The 18,264-nt window shown below is 33.4% G+C and overlaps 2 protein-coding genes across 3 annotated transcripts in view; one reads left to right on the top strand and one right to left on the bottom strand.

Moving 5' to 3' along the window:
- The window catches only part of LOC125048550 (pre-mRNA-splicing factor ATP-dependent RNA helicase PRP16), a 73,053-nt gene that overhangs the window by 8,904 nt on the left and 45,885 nt on the right, over positions 1-18,264 (top strand). The window lies entirely within an intron of this gene.
- Positions 1,314-5,920, bottom strand: LOC125048551. Of its 2 annotated transcripts, XM_047647265.1 has the most exons (5): positions 5,394-5,920; positions 4,862-5,037; positions 4,275-4,382; positions 3,675-3,767; positions 1,314-2,037 (listed from the first exon to the last, which is right to left on the bottom strand). In XM_047647265.1, the coding sequence occupies exons 1-4, from the start codon at positions 5,728-5,730 to the stop codon at positions 3,723-3,725; spliced, it is 666 nt and encodes a 221-aa protein (XP_047503221.1). In that variant the 5' UTR covers positions 5,731-5,920; the 3' UTR covers positions 1,314-2,037; positions 3,675-3,722. The 2 variants fall into 2 exon arrangements, with proteins under 2 accessions (XP_047503221.1, XP_047503220.1); XM_047647264.1 differs by lacking the exon at positions 3,675-3,767.

Consider the following 18,264-nt stretch of genomic DNA (forward strand, 5'->3'; position numbering starts at 1 on the left):
GTTCTAAGTATTTAGCAGTGGAAATTTTTCATACAAAAATGTGTTCGTGTATTCGTGATTAGTTGTTATGTGTTCGTACTATACCTCCAATCACGATGGTTTCTGAATGTTACCCTAATTTCTATCATTTTCTTGTCAGCACTTATAATGTAAACCATAATTTATATATATATAACATACTAAATACATGAACATTGAATTCAATAGATATATTATGTTTAAAAAAAAAAACAGTAGGTATATCAATCGTTTTTGAAAACAATGAAACATTCTTGATAAATAGTTTTTTGAAATAATCCGTGATGTGTAATAGCGCCATCTAGAGCCAAATGCGCAAAAACCCACCATTGCAGTACATATGTATTTTGTCACTAGATGGCATTGATTAGATAAATTGCACTTGCATTTCTGGTACCTGAAATGATTAATGCTTCTATATATTTTTATCCTTATCTTGCTTTCAAGATTAGAAATATTACCTCCGTTTTAATATCGTGGAATGCTATGATTGTTTTGTCCTTATCGCTCTCGTGTCACCTTGCAAATATGTAAACGTGACAACTTTACGAATACTTTTGGATAAGACGTGAGGTATTTGTGACTCAGATAGATTGAACCGGACATTTTAACTGTCAGTTACTTTGTCTTATGTCTCTAGTGGATTTTATCAATAGCGAGCGTTCAAGTATTACGTCACCCAATTTTTGGAGATTATTGGAACCCCAGTATAACATCTTGATATGGTCCAATTAAGACGTGAAACCGCGAGGCACAGCAGCATTATATACAATTTAAACATTTAATAAAACTAGCTGCCCCCGCGAACTTCGTTTCTCCTTAATGTGATTTTACTAAGCATACCTTTTTAGTGCATACCAACATGGAGCATTTTGCTATGCTACCTCAGAGACTGTTCGGATTTCCGGAATGAAAACTTAAACTTTTTCTGTGATTTTTCTCTATATAAACCTCAGAGTTCAAGTTATAAGTTTTTAACTAACAAATAAAAAATAAGGGTTGATCGTAGAGGGTAGATGAAAATTAAGGGTTGTATGTATTTTGTATGCTGTATCATAAAACAAATTTTGGGGTGGATTATCACTTAGGGGTTTGAAAGATAGTAGCCGATTCTCAGACTTACTGAATATGCATTAAAAAATTCATAAGAATCGGTCGAGCCGTTTGGGACGAACATTGTGACACGAGAATTTTATATATCAATGTCGTCGTGACCTTTGTTGTATACCTGTTCAAATTGCTATGAGTCATAATAAACATGTTAACAGATAAGGTTAATCAAATAAAACACTATGTTTAACTATTTTGTTTATAAAATGCTTTAATATAAATAGCTCATCAAACAATCGAGTACAAAACTCAATAACAGCCGTTCTCATACATTATTACGTAGAAATACTTAACAATACTCTTACCGAATACTAGACAATAAGCGACTTCATGTATTGAAAAAATTTTAAGCTGTAAGCCGCTTCTTTCAGTTCGGATATAATCATTTTCACAGATAAACCACAGTCTTTAACATGATAATATAATTTAAATCCTACTAACATTTCAAGTGTCTTAGATAATCTACAATATCATAATCATTAAGTTTACATGCCTAATGTGCCGTGGACACGACTAATTTCAGGAATGTTTAGCTGTTAAAATTGGGTAAAAACCCATGTTGTTATAACAATACTTGAGCAAAATAATACAACTTAAATTTAGATCTGAATAAACTGATACATCCACATTTGGACTTCATTCAAGCAACATTACGCGAGAGATTCCGGTAAAAGTTGTACTTATGTTGCAACCCTCGAACCGTCAATTGTCATGTTTGAATATAGAACGTGAAATTTAAACAAAGTCTATTTCCCCGGCGGAGGGTTGCCAGAAGCAAGCGTAACAAGTGCCGGCGTTGCCGGCCTGTGATGATCAGACGGACTTTGCTTTTGGACGCGCGTTGTTCTGGCTGACGAGCATCACGCCCATATTCATTCCGATGTTACCCCATTTCAGTGACTCGCTAATCTGTAACAAGAGAAAGGGTAATATTATATATTTAAATTGACTTTTAATGTGATAGTACTTAGATAGCACAGACTAAAATACTATAAAACATAATGCTGCTCCACTCCACTTCAATAGTTATCTGTGGATTCAAAAACAAAATTCTCGTCGTAAGATTATTTTCAATCTACTATTAAGTTACGAAATGTCTTTTTTCTGGTTACCCTTTCAAAAGACCACACATATCTGATAGACCCGTGAGTTGTACACCGAGATACATTTTAAACAATTTTACAATTAGACTTGGTTATGTCTATTATGCGCCATTTTAAACGATTGAAGCGATATTAAATAAGCACTCGTCAGCTTTGAATCACCAACTCACCCAATTAACCTAAATTATTTGAATTAATTGACTTTTGTCGTTGATGTCACGGTTGAACACTTTAATGACATTTCATATTAGTGTTGCTAGTTGAACTTTATATATATAAATCGCTTATCAGGTCTAATCTAGCGTAATAAAATTTTAAGTAGTTTTAGTATAAGTGTGTATACATTTTTCATATAATTTTTGTATTATCTTATCTGCGTACATTCCTGACTGTATATAGTTTAAATATAATTCCTGCAATTGTAAATATTAGATGGATTTTAGTGTAATAAAACAGCTTTTATTATAAAAAACTAGCTGACCCGGCAAACATTGTTTTGCCATGTATATTATTTCTAGGAAACATTTTTTTAGTTCAATAAACATAACTATCTACTATAATAAAAATAGGGGTTGATTGTAGAGAGGTGACAATTAAGGGTTGTATGTATTTTTGTATGCTGTATCAAAAAAAATAAAAACAGTTTGGTCTTAAAAAAATTAGGGGTGGGACCACACTTTACATTTAGGGGGATGAAAAATAAATGTTGTCCGATTCTCAGAATTACTGAATATGCATAAATAATTTCATAAGAATCGATCGAACCGTTTCGGAGGAATATGGGAACGAACATTGTGACACGAGAATTTTATATATTAGATAACGCCAAAATGGCTGGTTTAATTTAAAAACTTATTACGCTTTAGACATCCTATAGATGGTAACAGCTATTTTCTTAAGCCTGACTAAATATAGCCACAAACTAAAACTACTTCTGTATACGGAAACATTTTTCTATATTTGTAAACTACCCGAGCGTAAACGTGTTATTCTATAATTGTCTTAATGTGAAAACGTTTGAGTCATCTTAAGATAGAAAAGCAGAAACGCTCAGTTAAAAATAGGAACATGCGTATAAAAATATGTTTAAAATTATATAAAATTTTCACAGAATTATCCATACAAAAAAGTCAAGGCCAAAAATCATACAAAAATAATTTTACAGTCACATACTCATAGACATTTTGAACTGAAATCTAAAAAAAATATTGCGTCTTTTGATTACGTATAACAGTCTCTAAACGATACTCCTATGCAGTCTAAGTAGCGTAAACTATTCTTACCGCCAATTTTTAATTATAATAATTATTGCGAAGAAAAATCTCTATCAAATAAACACACACTGCTAAAATGATTTAAGAAGAAATTGCAACACACAAGATAGAACATAATATGGGCACATTGAATTCCGGTAAATTGAATTTTGATAAGAAAATCCCTCACCGATAAAATGTCGCCAGCTGTTTGTCCAAAGCGCCTCAACGATTACCATCAAAATATGATAATCATAGGTGTTTTCGACGTGGTTAAGCTGATCTGTAACAGAATTACTACTTTGTGGCGATCTTTAAATTATCCCCAAAGTCCCATGCACGATCGCCGATGCGCCAGTCTTCAATGTTACCGATGAAAAGAAGTCTAAGAAACAAGCTTCAGTAAGCAAATAAATGGATGACTATGATATGACCTTTGAAACTGTCTTTACAAATTGCAAAATACCTTATCAGTCTTTAAACAAAACTAATGTATATTAGCAACAATGATATTCGTAAAATAATTAATTACTTTCCTCCTAATTTGAAGCGAATAAATTCACTGATTTGATACAAATAAGGTTTTCCTTGTGTTGTAGGTAGGTATGATTTATTGACCGTGGTATATAAAAATTGTAACGACAGCTTATATGAACGACATTCATGCAATTTAAATTAAAAAGTTCTCGAACAATAGGTACAGAAAGCGAAATAGAATATGACGAATGTTTCAATTATACACATTATTGGCGCGTAAATTGAAACAGTACCGCGTGAAATTTGTATTTACCTGTCGCATTCGAGCTTCTTGCGGCGTTTCACCATATCGGCACCAGTGGACGAAGTGCAGTGTGTTATGCCAATTCCTCTCGAACCTGGACTTGGTAGCCATGTCAAGCTGCAATCAGTAGAAGCTCCTTAGTAGCTTGTCCACTGTTTTCCAAATAGAAAGCCCGTTGAGGCTATCTGAAAAGAGAGGGTTTCCAATTCTGACGTCTGTCCTAGACAGGAAGAATCTCGAAGTAAGAGGAACCTTTGAACGGTTGACAATTCGATTAGGGACTGAAGTCGATACAATATAAAGAGCTAATAAACGCGAAATTTGTTGAGCATCTGTTGTGAAATTGGGACACGATTTGCATTAATATCGAGGTCGCAAAACTAAAGCCGTACACGTATTTATTGTCTTTAGTGTTTGTTTTCGCGTATAATCGTTACATTATGTAATTTGTAGTAATTTTATCTACGTAGTTAAGTTGTCAATCAACGCGATTTCTAAACACATAATCGTGATTTAATGTCTCGATTTCCTGAATGACCCATCGATTGAATTATTGGTGGGGGGGATAGAATTGGAAACGACCGCGGGGTAATTACCTTGGCTCTTATGTCCTTCTCACTGTTGGGGGTCTCCTGTTTGTCATCAACGTTGTTGATTCTTATCACGGAGTCCTTCTTCCAGAAGTTACTCAGAGTAGTCTTGATAATACGTTTCCTTACGCCCTTCTGTTGGACGGTGTACACCTCTATCTGTTCCGGGTTCTTTGTTTTTTCTATTAACAAAAATGTTGCACTTATTAACTTTGAAATTCAAATGACACTTCAAATACAAGGACGATTGCGATTATGCTAATTAAATGCAGTACAAAACAAGTTATGAATAAACGAGTTAAGTTACCACGGTTTTCTAAAGTAAAACCCCAACACAAACTGGTATCACCGGATATAAATACACAATTCATGCCTTGATCTCATTAGTGGGCGATCACATTGACGCGTACTACAATTATTTACAAACGTCCGAGGGCTGCGTTATCGGCGCGCGACCGCTACGATACGATGCCAACTTGTACCATAACGTCACGATGTTATCTGTCTTAATAATTCAAGGTATTCGCGGCTCACGTACCTTTACCCTTCTTCCACATGGCAATGGCGTACATATGGTAGTCAGCGGAGACCACAGATTCTGGCGGCAGAGGGTCTTCCGCTCGTACTTCCAACACGAATCCTGACTCGAGAACCGCACACAATATATTCTGCTCTTCATGTTTGAACCACTTGGTTTCCCTTAGCTTATGGATGGCTACAGATGAACCAAACTTCTGTTTCTTCGGTGCAAATAACGCTTGAGCCTGACTCCCGAAACGAGATAGCAGCCCCTTGACGGTGGGCGGCGGGGCTAAACTCTTTTCGGGCGGCTTGATTTGCTGGAAACTCCGGCAGGTTACGAACCTGGCTTCCATTGAACCCACTCTTAGGAATGCGAGAAGATTTCACACCGCTGTTTAGACTTAGTAGTCTGGCCGCGCTCAGTTTACTCTCACTTATGAGAAATGTATACGACACTTTCACAATTCGATCCGCGTGGTATTGTAAACACACGAGAACAGGACAATACGGCAGCGTTGTAACGAAAGACGCGGCGCGCGTGCCGCGATACGTTATATACGACAGAGGGGAAAGAGAGGCGCCGTGGAGGGCAAGGGAGCCCCTCCGGCGAGCTGCGGCCTCGTTAGGGCTGCTCACAGGTCGATGAACGTTAAATGTCGATAAAACTTGTATTAGTGCGTCATTGCAGAATCGATGTGATTGCATTTAACTTGTTTAACAAATTTAATTTTTAAACTTTGCTTTTGATTTACATTTATTTCTGAAACATACAAAATTCAAAATCATTTATTCATATAGGTAACACAATGTACACTTATGAACGTCAAAAAAAATTAAATGCTTCAAATTTTACATTTACTTCTTATTAAATCGCGTGAAACTCTAGTCTTTAATTAGCAGCATGTTTGTACTATGTTGGGTTCCGGGGTCATCGGGGTGCTTTAAATAATAGAGGATTTTATTTTTACCCTATACCTAATTAATAACTCGCGTACAACAATATAAAATATTCGAAGTAATTAAATGTTAATTGCTATGAAACTAATGAATGCAATGTAACAGTTGAAGAGAGTGCCTATGTTTGGCTATACTCTCGGGGCGTAACTCCGACGATTTAGATAATCGCTACGCTTATAAAACTGAGAACTCAGTCTGAGTGAGCAAAATGTACAGCCTTGGCTCGTACATTCTACAACATAGTTGATGCTTTCTTGAGGCTATCGAACCTAAAATCACAACTGTATTGCGAAACGATTGCTCATATTCATCGATACATATTCGCACCACTGCAATGCACTAGGTGACCTCCGTAGTTACCCTCCCCGCAGCCGCCCCCCGCGGCCCCGCATTCCGGCGCCGGGCGCACCGGCACAAAAACCGTAACTTATAATTAATCTTACAAGTTACGTGACCACTATTGATGTTTTTTTCAATGACATTAGTATCGTAGAGGGGAATAGCAGACGGTTTGCGCAGTGAAAGTTGTATAGGTTTGGTCCAGAAATAGAAACGTTGTGATATACCCTTCTATATGATCTTTATCCCTTCATAGTAAAGTCCTTTCTTTCTGGCATGGTGGGATTACGCTGTGATGAAAAGAGACGGACGAAGGCTTTATGTAGTGTAATACGTCTTAAGCTTTGAATGAGACCTCACTCTACGTCATGTTACTAACTGCGTGGCGAACTGTTCAGTTTGTCTGCAACTTTGTCTATCACAACAAACGATCCTTACTCGAATATTTAAAAATACATATAAGCTTTTCTGTTTTAATATTTTATTTTTTTGAGTTTATTGAAAGATCAAGTTTTATTTGATAGGATTTTGGTGACATATAATCGATAAACATGCCTAAATCAGGTATAAAATAAGGATGAAACGAGAGATTTTTTAGAGAATATATACTAATAACTATTTCATTATCGGACGTCGAGGAAGAATACGAAATTCCACCAGTACCACGACGTCTGTTCCGCGCACCACCACTATGTGGAACCAGCTGCCCATTGAAGTATTTCCGAACCAATTCGACTTAGGGTCCTTGAAAAAAGGGCATACCAATTCTTAGGTCATGTGAGTGTCTATGGGCGGTGGTATCGCTTAACATCAGGTGAGCCTCCTGCCCGTTTGTTCCCTGTTATATAAGTAACGCTTGAACGCCTCCAGAAATATATAGAATTACCTTAAATATCCTTAATCTACTTTTAGTTGAGGCTAATAATATTGTATAATTTTATTACCAAAAATTCACGATAATAGGTTAAGTAGGTGATAATAAAAATGACTGATAGTAATTAAAATACTCTTGTCATTTATGGATTTCTGAACTTTTATTAAGCTGTATTTGTTGTAAATGTTATAAATACAACTGCCATTAAGAATCCGAACAAGATTGATTAAAATATCGAATTGTATTTTATTTCTAAATAAAACATAATTAATTTAAACGCTTTTAATTGTCACAATATTACGATCATTTTTTTTATTGATTAATACGACAGTTCACTTCACAGCTTGGGTGCCTGAAAGGAAAATAAATGTTATGATTTCACGTACTTTTACTTTATCGGCTCTTGAAATCCAAATTAAAATTCTGAAATTATGATTTAGATTTTTTAATGATATAGATACCTACGTATTTTGACTATTGACTTATTGACATAGCCACAGATGACTTTTGAAGTAATCGTATCGAGCTTCCATAAGTCTTCAAAGGTTTTTTCAATATTTATAAAAACCATGAATAGTACACACGTTTAAAAGAATCATATTACAGGAAAAAAGCGATTAATACACATAATATACGTATACAAATATTTTGAATTTAAAGTTATAACTAACTCGACGCTTGCTTTTAGCAAGGTTATTATGTCAATGAAAATTAGTGAAAAAAAGATTTTTTTCCTACAATAAAGTTCACAAAATTCGTTACTTTACATGAATTACAATCTATACAATAATTATGGCTAATAAGTAATATTCTCTTTCTCTTTCCATCTCTTGGGTACCATTGTGTGATTATTGGAAAGAGAAAGAGAGGTAGACCACAAAAAAGGTGAGACGACAACATTATACAAGTCGCGGGAACAACATGGGGTAGAGTGGCCATAGAAAGGCCAAAATGGAGAAGATTGGAGGAGGCCTTTGCCACATGGCAAACGGACACGCAAAAGTGGAACAAAAGAACAATCTACGAAAAATAAATAAAAAATACTGTCATTTCCGAAAAGAGGCTATAATAATAAAATAAGTAATGTTATGTTGTTTTCACAATACTAGTGAATAGCTTAAACTAATAATGTTCATTAACAGTCTTAGTGTCCTATAATGTTTTGACACTATGTTCGCACTTGCACTTATATTCACTACACTAGGTTTATTAACTCAAAAGGTTTAGTTCTCTTTAAGCGTCTTATTCCTGTTGTATCAAGAAGTTGGATTGCCTCAGCATTAGCCTATGTAGTCGGTTTAAGTGAGCTAATGCAAACCGTTTCGCCATATTAAGGACTGTAAAAAATTAAACGCATTTGAATCCATAACTGTATGTTAAACGATATTTTTATTTACAATGATGAGAAAATGTTTACTACGTCGTTGACTTTTTCCTAGGATTTTTTCCGATATTTCTAGAAACCGGTAATGCTTTAACGGAAGTATAGCCGACCTCTAGAGCCTTCGGTGTATGAAAATAGTTGATACATCAACGTAATGTTGCGCAAGAAAGTGTTTATCATAAAAGTAACGCGTCATAATGCACACAAATCTACGGAATAGATAAGAGTAATATAATATAAGTCATATCATCTTTATGTACGTATATAAATCTACTGTACAATCTAATGTATACAAATCTCGTCCAGGTCTTTAGTAGTTCGTAGTCTTTTCAGCCATTTCCATGATTTCATCGGCCCACCTTTTAAATTGCCTACCTCTGCTTCTTTTATGGCCTCTTGCCATAGTGTTACAATTTTGCTCCATTTAATTGCCTCTATGTCAGTCCAGCCCATTTCCATTTTAGTTGTTGTGTTTTATATGTAACGTCAGACAACTCTGTTTTATCTTTTAATTAATAATTTTACAATTATTAATTACGTTTCGCGCTCTGTGTCTGACTTAATTTTTGAATCCAAGACATTCCGGTTTCTTCACGAAGTACCTTCTTCGTACGTCCGTTAATTGCGTACCGAGAAAGAAGCACGTCGGGGTTTGAACGTATGACTCTTTTGAACTCGGGGTTGAGGTTTTTAAGTTCTTTAAGTTTCTGGAAGGTTTGCTTCTAGTTCACGAGTTTAGTTAATCGCAATCGCAAACAATTGATGTCGAAAATAATTGGAATCGTGCATTGACAAATCGTAAATTTAATTGAACGTGACTTTGTCAGTAATATCATTATCGTATACTAAAAATATTTTTGTGCGTGACTGTACTTATCGTTAATATGAGAATATATCGCTTCCTGGTTTTTTGCCTTAAGTATTGTTTTTAACTATACCATTCATAATTTATCGATTTGAGTTTTGGGTGGCCTTTTATATTTCCTATGTTTTCCACTATATATTCGACAAATGATGAACTTACACTGTATTATAAAGGAAACATCATAACGGGATTAAAACGAATTATGAATTTTTTTAACTTATTAGTGAACTTAGGTTTAAAAAATTTATTTCTCAAAAAAGACAAAAATGTCACATGAGATTAATACTTAAGATTACAATAAATTATTGTCGTTCTTAAAATAATTACAATAAAAATACGGCCGTACATGCAATAAACTTAAAATGAACCTAAGAAATATGAATTAAAAGTTATTATAAGAAATTAATTTAAAAGTAATTTTGTCTAACATATTCACTTAGCTTTAATTTGAATGAATTGAAAGAAGTAATATTTTTAAATTTGTGGGTAATTTATTTACAGCTGTGCGCCTTCGTAGGTAAACATTTTAATGCCGTAGTTCGTACGTATTTTTATAATATATATTTACATAGTTAATGCAAGATAACTCGTTCGACGCATACTTCTATGAGTCACTCGTTGCGGTTTGGAGAATGTAAGGCTAGTGTGGAGAGAACTATTTATATTTTTTGACAAGAACACATGTATTATAAATATAAAGTTGTTTTAAATTCATTACGTTCGAGTCTTAATAATTGTCTTGTTTGTGTGTCTTAATTGTCGTTATAAAAAAATACTACCACAGATTATAAATTAAATAAAAGCCTTTAGTTTCCAACTTCGATAAATAATAAATATGTATTTATTTTTATGAGTTTTACATACAATATATTATAATAGATTACAATATTAGTAAGAACTCTTTTTACTTACGTCTCTATCAACCCATTATTATATGCGTTAATTTGCGAGTATATTTAGTGCATTTAGACGGAGGCGCGGCGTGACATAGGAAAAATTAAAATAGTGAAACCTTCATTTGTTTTTGTTACAGGTGGTATTTAAAACATTTAACAATCCAATATTAAAACAATATAAACTCGTTCTTGCATTTCTGTATATCATGAAAATGTCACGAGAGTTTTCACTGTGATTTTTATTGCTATATAAAACGTACGTATATAACATTTACTGGCATTTATGTTTCGAGGCCACAAAGTATGCTCACTTTGCAGTATTTTACGTTAGTTACAATTTTCGCCCATTTTGGTGACCCAGAAACAAACTTTTAGATGCTTGTTGGGTTAGTATTTATATAAAATTCAAAAAAGCCACAGCTCACTTAAAAACACAAATCGACAATTAGCTGTCAAAAGGGAACTCTCCCCAAAACTTTACAACCGTATTAGAAAACTTATTTAAGAATATAAACTAGAAAGAGTGTAATAAATGTTAACGGACCAACACCCGACTATCCATTGTGATTTTCGCCGAATCCAGACATCCTACAAACAATGTTCATAAAAAAAGAAAGAAAATTGTATTAACTATAGACCCATTAAAAACCAAGATGCCATGACCAGCATAGGGATGCTAACCCTAGCTTATGGCTTATTAGCAAATAAATCGTGCAAATCAGAGAAACTTTTACTGATAGATATAGAATAAAATTTGACTGTCGGTGTATTTTGACGTATTTTTTAGCAAAGAACATTACAGGAAAAACATTAATTTAAAAACATTTGTCAAGATAATGTCAACTTAATTAAGTACACGTGTTATAATAATTAGGTCTGTGATAACAATTACTGCTTGTGTTCCAATTATTTATGAATTATGAAACAGAGACAAATCAGTGCCTTTATTAAAATGGTATTGATTGTAGCGGAATATTGCAAATATTTGCGGCTTTGGATGGCGTTAATATGGCAAAATTCCAATAAATTCTAATAATCAGCTAGGTAGCCAAGGCTGTAAATTTTATCGTTTTTCACTGACCATTTCCTACTTTTCTATGCGTCGCGATTTCCTAAATCGTCGGAGTTAGCCGCGAAAGTATCGCCAGACGTAGGCATCCTCTTTAGCATTATAAGCATTGCATTCTTTTAGCATTATTTTTTTATTTCTGTTATTCGGGAGTGATAACAAAGAGTGTACTGAATGTTGTTACATTATTTAAAGAATCACGTACAACCACCGTACATTTTGGTCCTTCGAGCCGGACAGTATCCGTCTACTTAATATGGAAGTATCACGATTGCTAAAACACACTCGAAAATTCCGATTAAATAAGAATAAACGATATCTGTTTATGATAATTATTTAAAAAAGTCATGTTTTTAAAAAAGGTTTAAAAATGAAACAAATAAATTCTCGAAAGGCTGCGAAGACACTTTAAAAGGTGACATCAAACTTATTTTCTCCCTATCGCAAATGCGTCATTTCATTCAAGAGGTTGTTTTTCGTTACACTACGCAAACTATATCTGCATTGTCACGAAATTTGATAGATGTGTTCAAAATTTTCCTTAATTGATAAACTGATAAGAAATTGAGAAAAAATATTAAATTATTAAATCAGACAGTTCCTACAATGGCCGCGGATCTGTCTGCGCGTATTTGTACGGTTTTCACCAACTTCCTTCCGGAAGGTATATAATTCGTTATGTTTTTATGTATATCTGAAAAATAACGATTATTTTTGACGTTGCTAAAATACACTAATCCACGCGGGCGAAGTTTCGGAATCAAACGAACGAATTGAAAAAACTGGTCGTTCTCTCTGTGTATTTATTATTAAAAGCATGGTTAAGTGCCTATATGATACCTTATCCGCATTGTTAAGCAAAGGTACTATAGTTAAATCAATAATCAAAAAGTGTAATATTTTTATTATTATTAAATTTTTTTCTATCTTGTAACATATATTTTTTTTACTAGATAAAGCATTATATATGATGTGGTGAAATTTAATAAATAAACAACAGCGCCACCTATCGTGTATAAAAGACAAATGTATGGATTAACTCTGTATGAATAATATGTTCAATAAAAATGTTCGTTCTATGACTAACATCCGAGTACGACCTCCAATGATTTTTAAACAAAGAAAAGCCTACTGCGAGCACAAACTTCCAGACAGATTCAAGGCCTACACAAAAATGTTCTCCATATTTAGTATACTGAGTTGTAATCGTAACATACCAAGCAATCTATGACGAAAGATATTTCAACAATGCTAATTACTAACACTTGTATGACGAGCATGGATGTCAAAATTAACAGATAGCGAGTTGCTCAAAAAATTTACACATGCAAATGGATTTTTTTAGATTTCATATTCAATATCGATTGTCACTCTGAGGTTTATAGGTTTAATTAAATATAATATAATACGAAAAATGTGTTAATTCATTATTATGATGCATTATGGGTCTTTCAAGTATTAAGTTAGCAGATTTACTGCAATTTAAACCCCCCCTCTTGTCAGCAAAAGTAAGCAAAGCTCTCAAAAATAAATGTACATAAACGTATTAAATTTTGTTGGAATCCTCGAAAATGCATTTCGTTTTCAAGCATAGACAATATGTGGGTTATATGTGTAAAAAAGTAAATAATTACTGTTGACGTAATCACCAAATAAGAAAATCAAAGAGTAGTACACATCTCAAACGTAGTGGTGCGTCAATATTTGTGTGTGTGTGTGTTATTCTCCTTAATTTGATAAGCCACTTAAGCGGTATAATTTTATTGCATGCAAAAAGCTATGTCCTTGGAGTGGTTTCATTTAACTTTGCAACGTTATTTGTAGTGTTCTTACAGAGATTTCTTATAACCTATGTTAAGTCTCTCTAATAAACAGATTATATTTGTATTAATCTGATAATTATCTATTAAACACATTAATTCAGTAGACAAGTGAATATTCATATTTCAAGTAATTGTAATTTAATAAATATTACCAATATTGGCAAGAAAAAATATATTAATAATTTCTTTGCAAGAATATGGTATAAAAATATTATGCTGGTACAATCTAAACTTTGAAGATCTTCGAATGTTTTTGGTTCATTATTATAATTCCATACAAAAAGTGTTTTTCCTATACAATTCCAGATAAATTTTTGGCATTATCAATTTCTCCTGGTTTCGGTCTTATTTATTTGTAGATTATTTGATATATACCAGTTGATGGCGTCGTCTAGAGATTAAATTAAGTTTTATTAACTCGTCTTTCTTATTTAATTTTCGGCAACGCACTTGCGAGCCTTCTGGCAATGTAAGTGTTCATGGGTGGTACCACTTAATATCAGAGCCTCTTGCCCGTTTACCTCCTATTACATTATAAAAACATATTATATATCAAAGATATATACAGATATAGCCTTTATATTATTCTATTAGGTGTGCGAGTTTATAATTTATTGCGCTGCGTCTTGAGCGACGTCTATGGATAATATAAATCCTTCCGGTTCCGCAATTCGTAAGCGGTAAGAGATATTCAACTATGTGTTTTCATTCGTTCTCCTATTAGTCATACAAACTCTAAAATTTACTAGATTTACTTAGTTTTTAAAATTCATTTTCAGATAGAGAATACAGTATAAAAACCGATCAAAACATTAAAATTACTGTACTTTAATTTATTTGCATTGTCCAAACAACGTCAGAAAAACGCAGTCTTAACAGCGCCCCTTTATAGAGTCACTTTATGCGTTTGTACCTAAGATATTTGTTTAATGAAGGACAAAAGAGTCGAAGTAGTAAACAGAATTGCACCATACTAAACGTCTTTGCACTTATTTCTGTATCTAATAAGTGTATTATCTTATCGCTTAAGCTTCCACACATTCTGTTTAATAGATACTGCATTGGATTAGAACACGTGAAACGGATTTGAGTTCGATATCTACGTAAAAACGAATAGAGCGTTACTAGTTCATACTGGTTAATATTGTCTATTGACGTCACATTTCTCTTTCACAAAGCTATTTCTGGGCTTTTTTTACAATTAACTTCACAAAAGTGCGTTGCATGAATTACAATGTAGGGGAGCGTTCAAGTATTTTACGTAATGCAATTTTTGGAGATTATTGACACCCCCCCCCCCCATGTACCTCGCCGTAACGTTATTCAGTACCCAAGTACAGTACTGTACCCAAGTATAGTAAAACGTTTCGTGATCACCTAGTGACTCTTTAGTTACTATTATGTGGTGTAAGTCGAAAAAAATATTAACAATAACGCGTAATTTAATCCCCGCCCCGCATCGTAACGTTTTACAAAAGGAAAAAATACGTTACGTAATACTTGAACGTTCCCTAGCCTATACAATAATTATGGCTAATAAGTAATATTACATTGACTTCATTTCTACAATACAGAATAGATTAAACTAAGGTAATGTTCATTAACAGTCTTAGTGTTCTATAATGTTTTGACACTGTGTTCGCACTTGCACTTATATTCACTACACTAGTTTTAGTGACTCAAAAGGTTTAGTTCTCTTTAAGCGTCTTGTTCCTGTTGTATCAAAAAGATTGCCTTATTCACAGGGTTACGTTCCACCTCCACAAAAGATGTTTCTGGACCCTTTTAAAAACAGCTAGACAAAACTAAGATACGCATGTAATGTATTTTTAATAATAATAGTATCGATAACACCTTTTTTCCAAATATAAATTAAAACTTATTAAAATTTTAATTTCGTTTAGCTAAGACTTAATTTACAATACAATTGGTACTTTCGTTACCTATAATAAAACACCTATAATGTTAATGACTATAACACGAAACTACAATTAAATATAATATATAATAGTACGTCTAACGTATTGATTACCCAAAACCCTGCTAAATCTCTACGTCTGGTGACGCAATGTCTCCGTGATTTCGGTCACGTAAGCTTTGTGAGCCCTTTAGCAGGCAGTACAGGCGACAATAGACTTTATTGTATATGCTACTAGATATAAACTAAGTAAAATTTGAATATACAGAATAAATACAGGCCTTTTTATACAAATAGTATGGTGTTACACGTTTTATTAGCAATATACTTCGATTGCGAATAGAAGAAGACTACTACTGACAGACTTATAAAGCATTTCTTTAGGCAGTTTTTGCCTCGCAGCACCACTATGTGGAACCATCATTGAAGTATTTCCGGACCAATCCGAATTAGGGTGCTTCAAGAAAAGAGCGTACTAATTATTAAACAGCTGGCAACGCACTTGCGAGCCTTCTGGCAATGTGAGTGTCCATGGAAGGCGGTATCACTTAACATCAGATGACTTAACTGTCTTTTGTATGACTTCTGTCATGCCCTGATCTCCTCTATTCTCTGTAGAAGTTTTCCACCTTAAAACAGCAGTTAAAGAGCATGCGCCACCACATCATTGCATGGTACACCATTGCCGAGTGATAAAAATATGTAGGAAAAAATTTGGAGCTGTTTAAAAGTGGAGCGGTGACTGACCAATTTACCAAGTTTTTACACTCGCGTTAATAAAAATATTGTGTTTGTATATTCTAATAAAACAATAAGTGACTGAGTGATTTTATTATGAATATAAAAATGTATGCATTGCGTGATCGAGGTAATTATTAAAAACAATCGTGTATAAGTATCATTATATAAGAAACATATTTTAATATAATAGTTACTTTAATATTCTTTAAATAATATATTTTAGTTATTATTTTATAAGGTTAGTTATTGTTTCTATTGTTATTTTTTGTATTTATAAGCTTAATTTTAATTTAAAAAATGTGTAGTATATACTTAAGAAGTAACTAATAACTTAATATCAATAATTTCTCTGTATTTTTATTTTATTTTAATTTTTAGCTAGTACATAGTACATTTAGCTTACAACAATGTAATATTAGCAACTTATAATTGCAGCAGTGTTAGCTTGGCATACGATTCTTAATCCTAATATTAAGTATTTAATATACCTCAATTACATACATTGAGATATGTTATCTAATCCAAGTCTTAAAAATAAAGTAATAATATATTTTTACTCGACGAGTTGTCCTAGGTCTTGAATTGAGGGCGACGGCAGTGTACCTACACGCCGAAAATCACGTAGGCCGGTTAGATTTAGATGGATCTCGATACTGTAGATAACGTGTGGAAATTTTTTGGAAAATTCCGTAAGTAAGGTGAATGACCCTTAGAACCCTCAAAACATAAAGAACTATACAATGCGAGTATTGTATTGTTTTATTTGTTTTTGTTGATAACTATTTATTTATTTATTTATTAACACGTCGTTGCATGTACAGTTATATAATACAGTGGACATAATTAAATAAATAGGAGGATAACTGACAGACAGACACCCTACGTGACAATCTACGCGCAAGAAGTGCAAAAATACATAAGGCACATAGTTATTTAGACAAAACTAATGGAACAAAACAAAGCAATTCAAACATATGTAAACAGTGATCAGGACAATATTTAAAAAAGGACACATGAATAAAAATAATTTTAAATCAGTTAGTACGAAAGTTAGGGATACGATGTGGACAGCTAATGTTAGAAGTACAGTAGAGATTTAAAGGAGCTAAGCGAATAGGCACGGGAAGTGAATTTCACAGCCTCAATGCAGAGAGCTTCAAGGATTCGCCAAGAAAGGAAGAGTTATGAGATAGGATTATAATGCGCGTAGAATAAACAGTTTTATTTTTACCTACAAAATGTCTAAACAATTTTCTCTCATGGCATCCCTCCATACTTTATACAATCCAATTTAGTCCACCTATTAATTTTAATTAGAAATAGTTGACACAGTATAAATCTAAATTAAGATAAGGCATGTCTTTCAAGCGTCCTTGGCTGTGTTTGACGTCATTGCTCCCGCGTCAAATGGCTCAAGGACCGACTAATCAGGTCACTTTCTTCGCGAACGAAAACTTTCAGGTCAATTCAAACTTTATAGTTTTCTAGCTTGTTTGTGCATGCTTGTTTTATTATTAACTAAAGGTTTATAGTTTAAGGCTAAGAGAGTTATATGTGCAGTTGTTCCACAAAGAACGGTTCGGTGGCAGTTGAAACACAATTTTATAGTAAAACTAGCTGACCGGGCAAACGTCGTTTTGCCATGTATATTATTTATAAAAAAAAAATAGGGCTTGATCGTAGAGGTGTGAAAGTTAGGGGTTGTATGTATTTTTTAATGCTGTATCATAAAAAAATAAAAACAGAAAAAAATATCTAATAATAAAAAAAAATATTTAGGGGTGGACTACCCTTAACATTTAGGGGGATGAAAAATAGATGTTGTCCGATTCTCAGACATACACATAAATGCACACAAAATTTAATGAGAATCGGTCGAGCCGTATCAGAGGAGTCTAACCACAAACACCGCGACACGAGAATTTTATATATTAGATAATTAGCCCTGTGTACATACCTCGTTTCCATATTATATCTTTAACATGAATAAAGGCACGCAATTGTCAGTCGTAAGTATATGG

Source organism: Pieris napi, chromosome 4 (genome assembly GCF_905475465.1).
Source record: "Pieris napi chromosome 4, ilPieNapi1.2, whole genome shotgun sequence".
In the NCBI taxonomy this organism is placed as follows: domain Eukaryota; kingdom Metazoa; phylum Arthropoda; class Insecta; order Lepidoptera; family Pieridae; genus Pieris; species Pieris napi.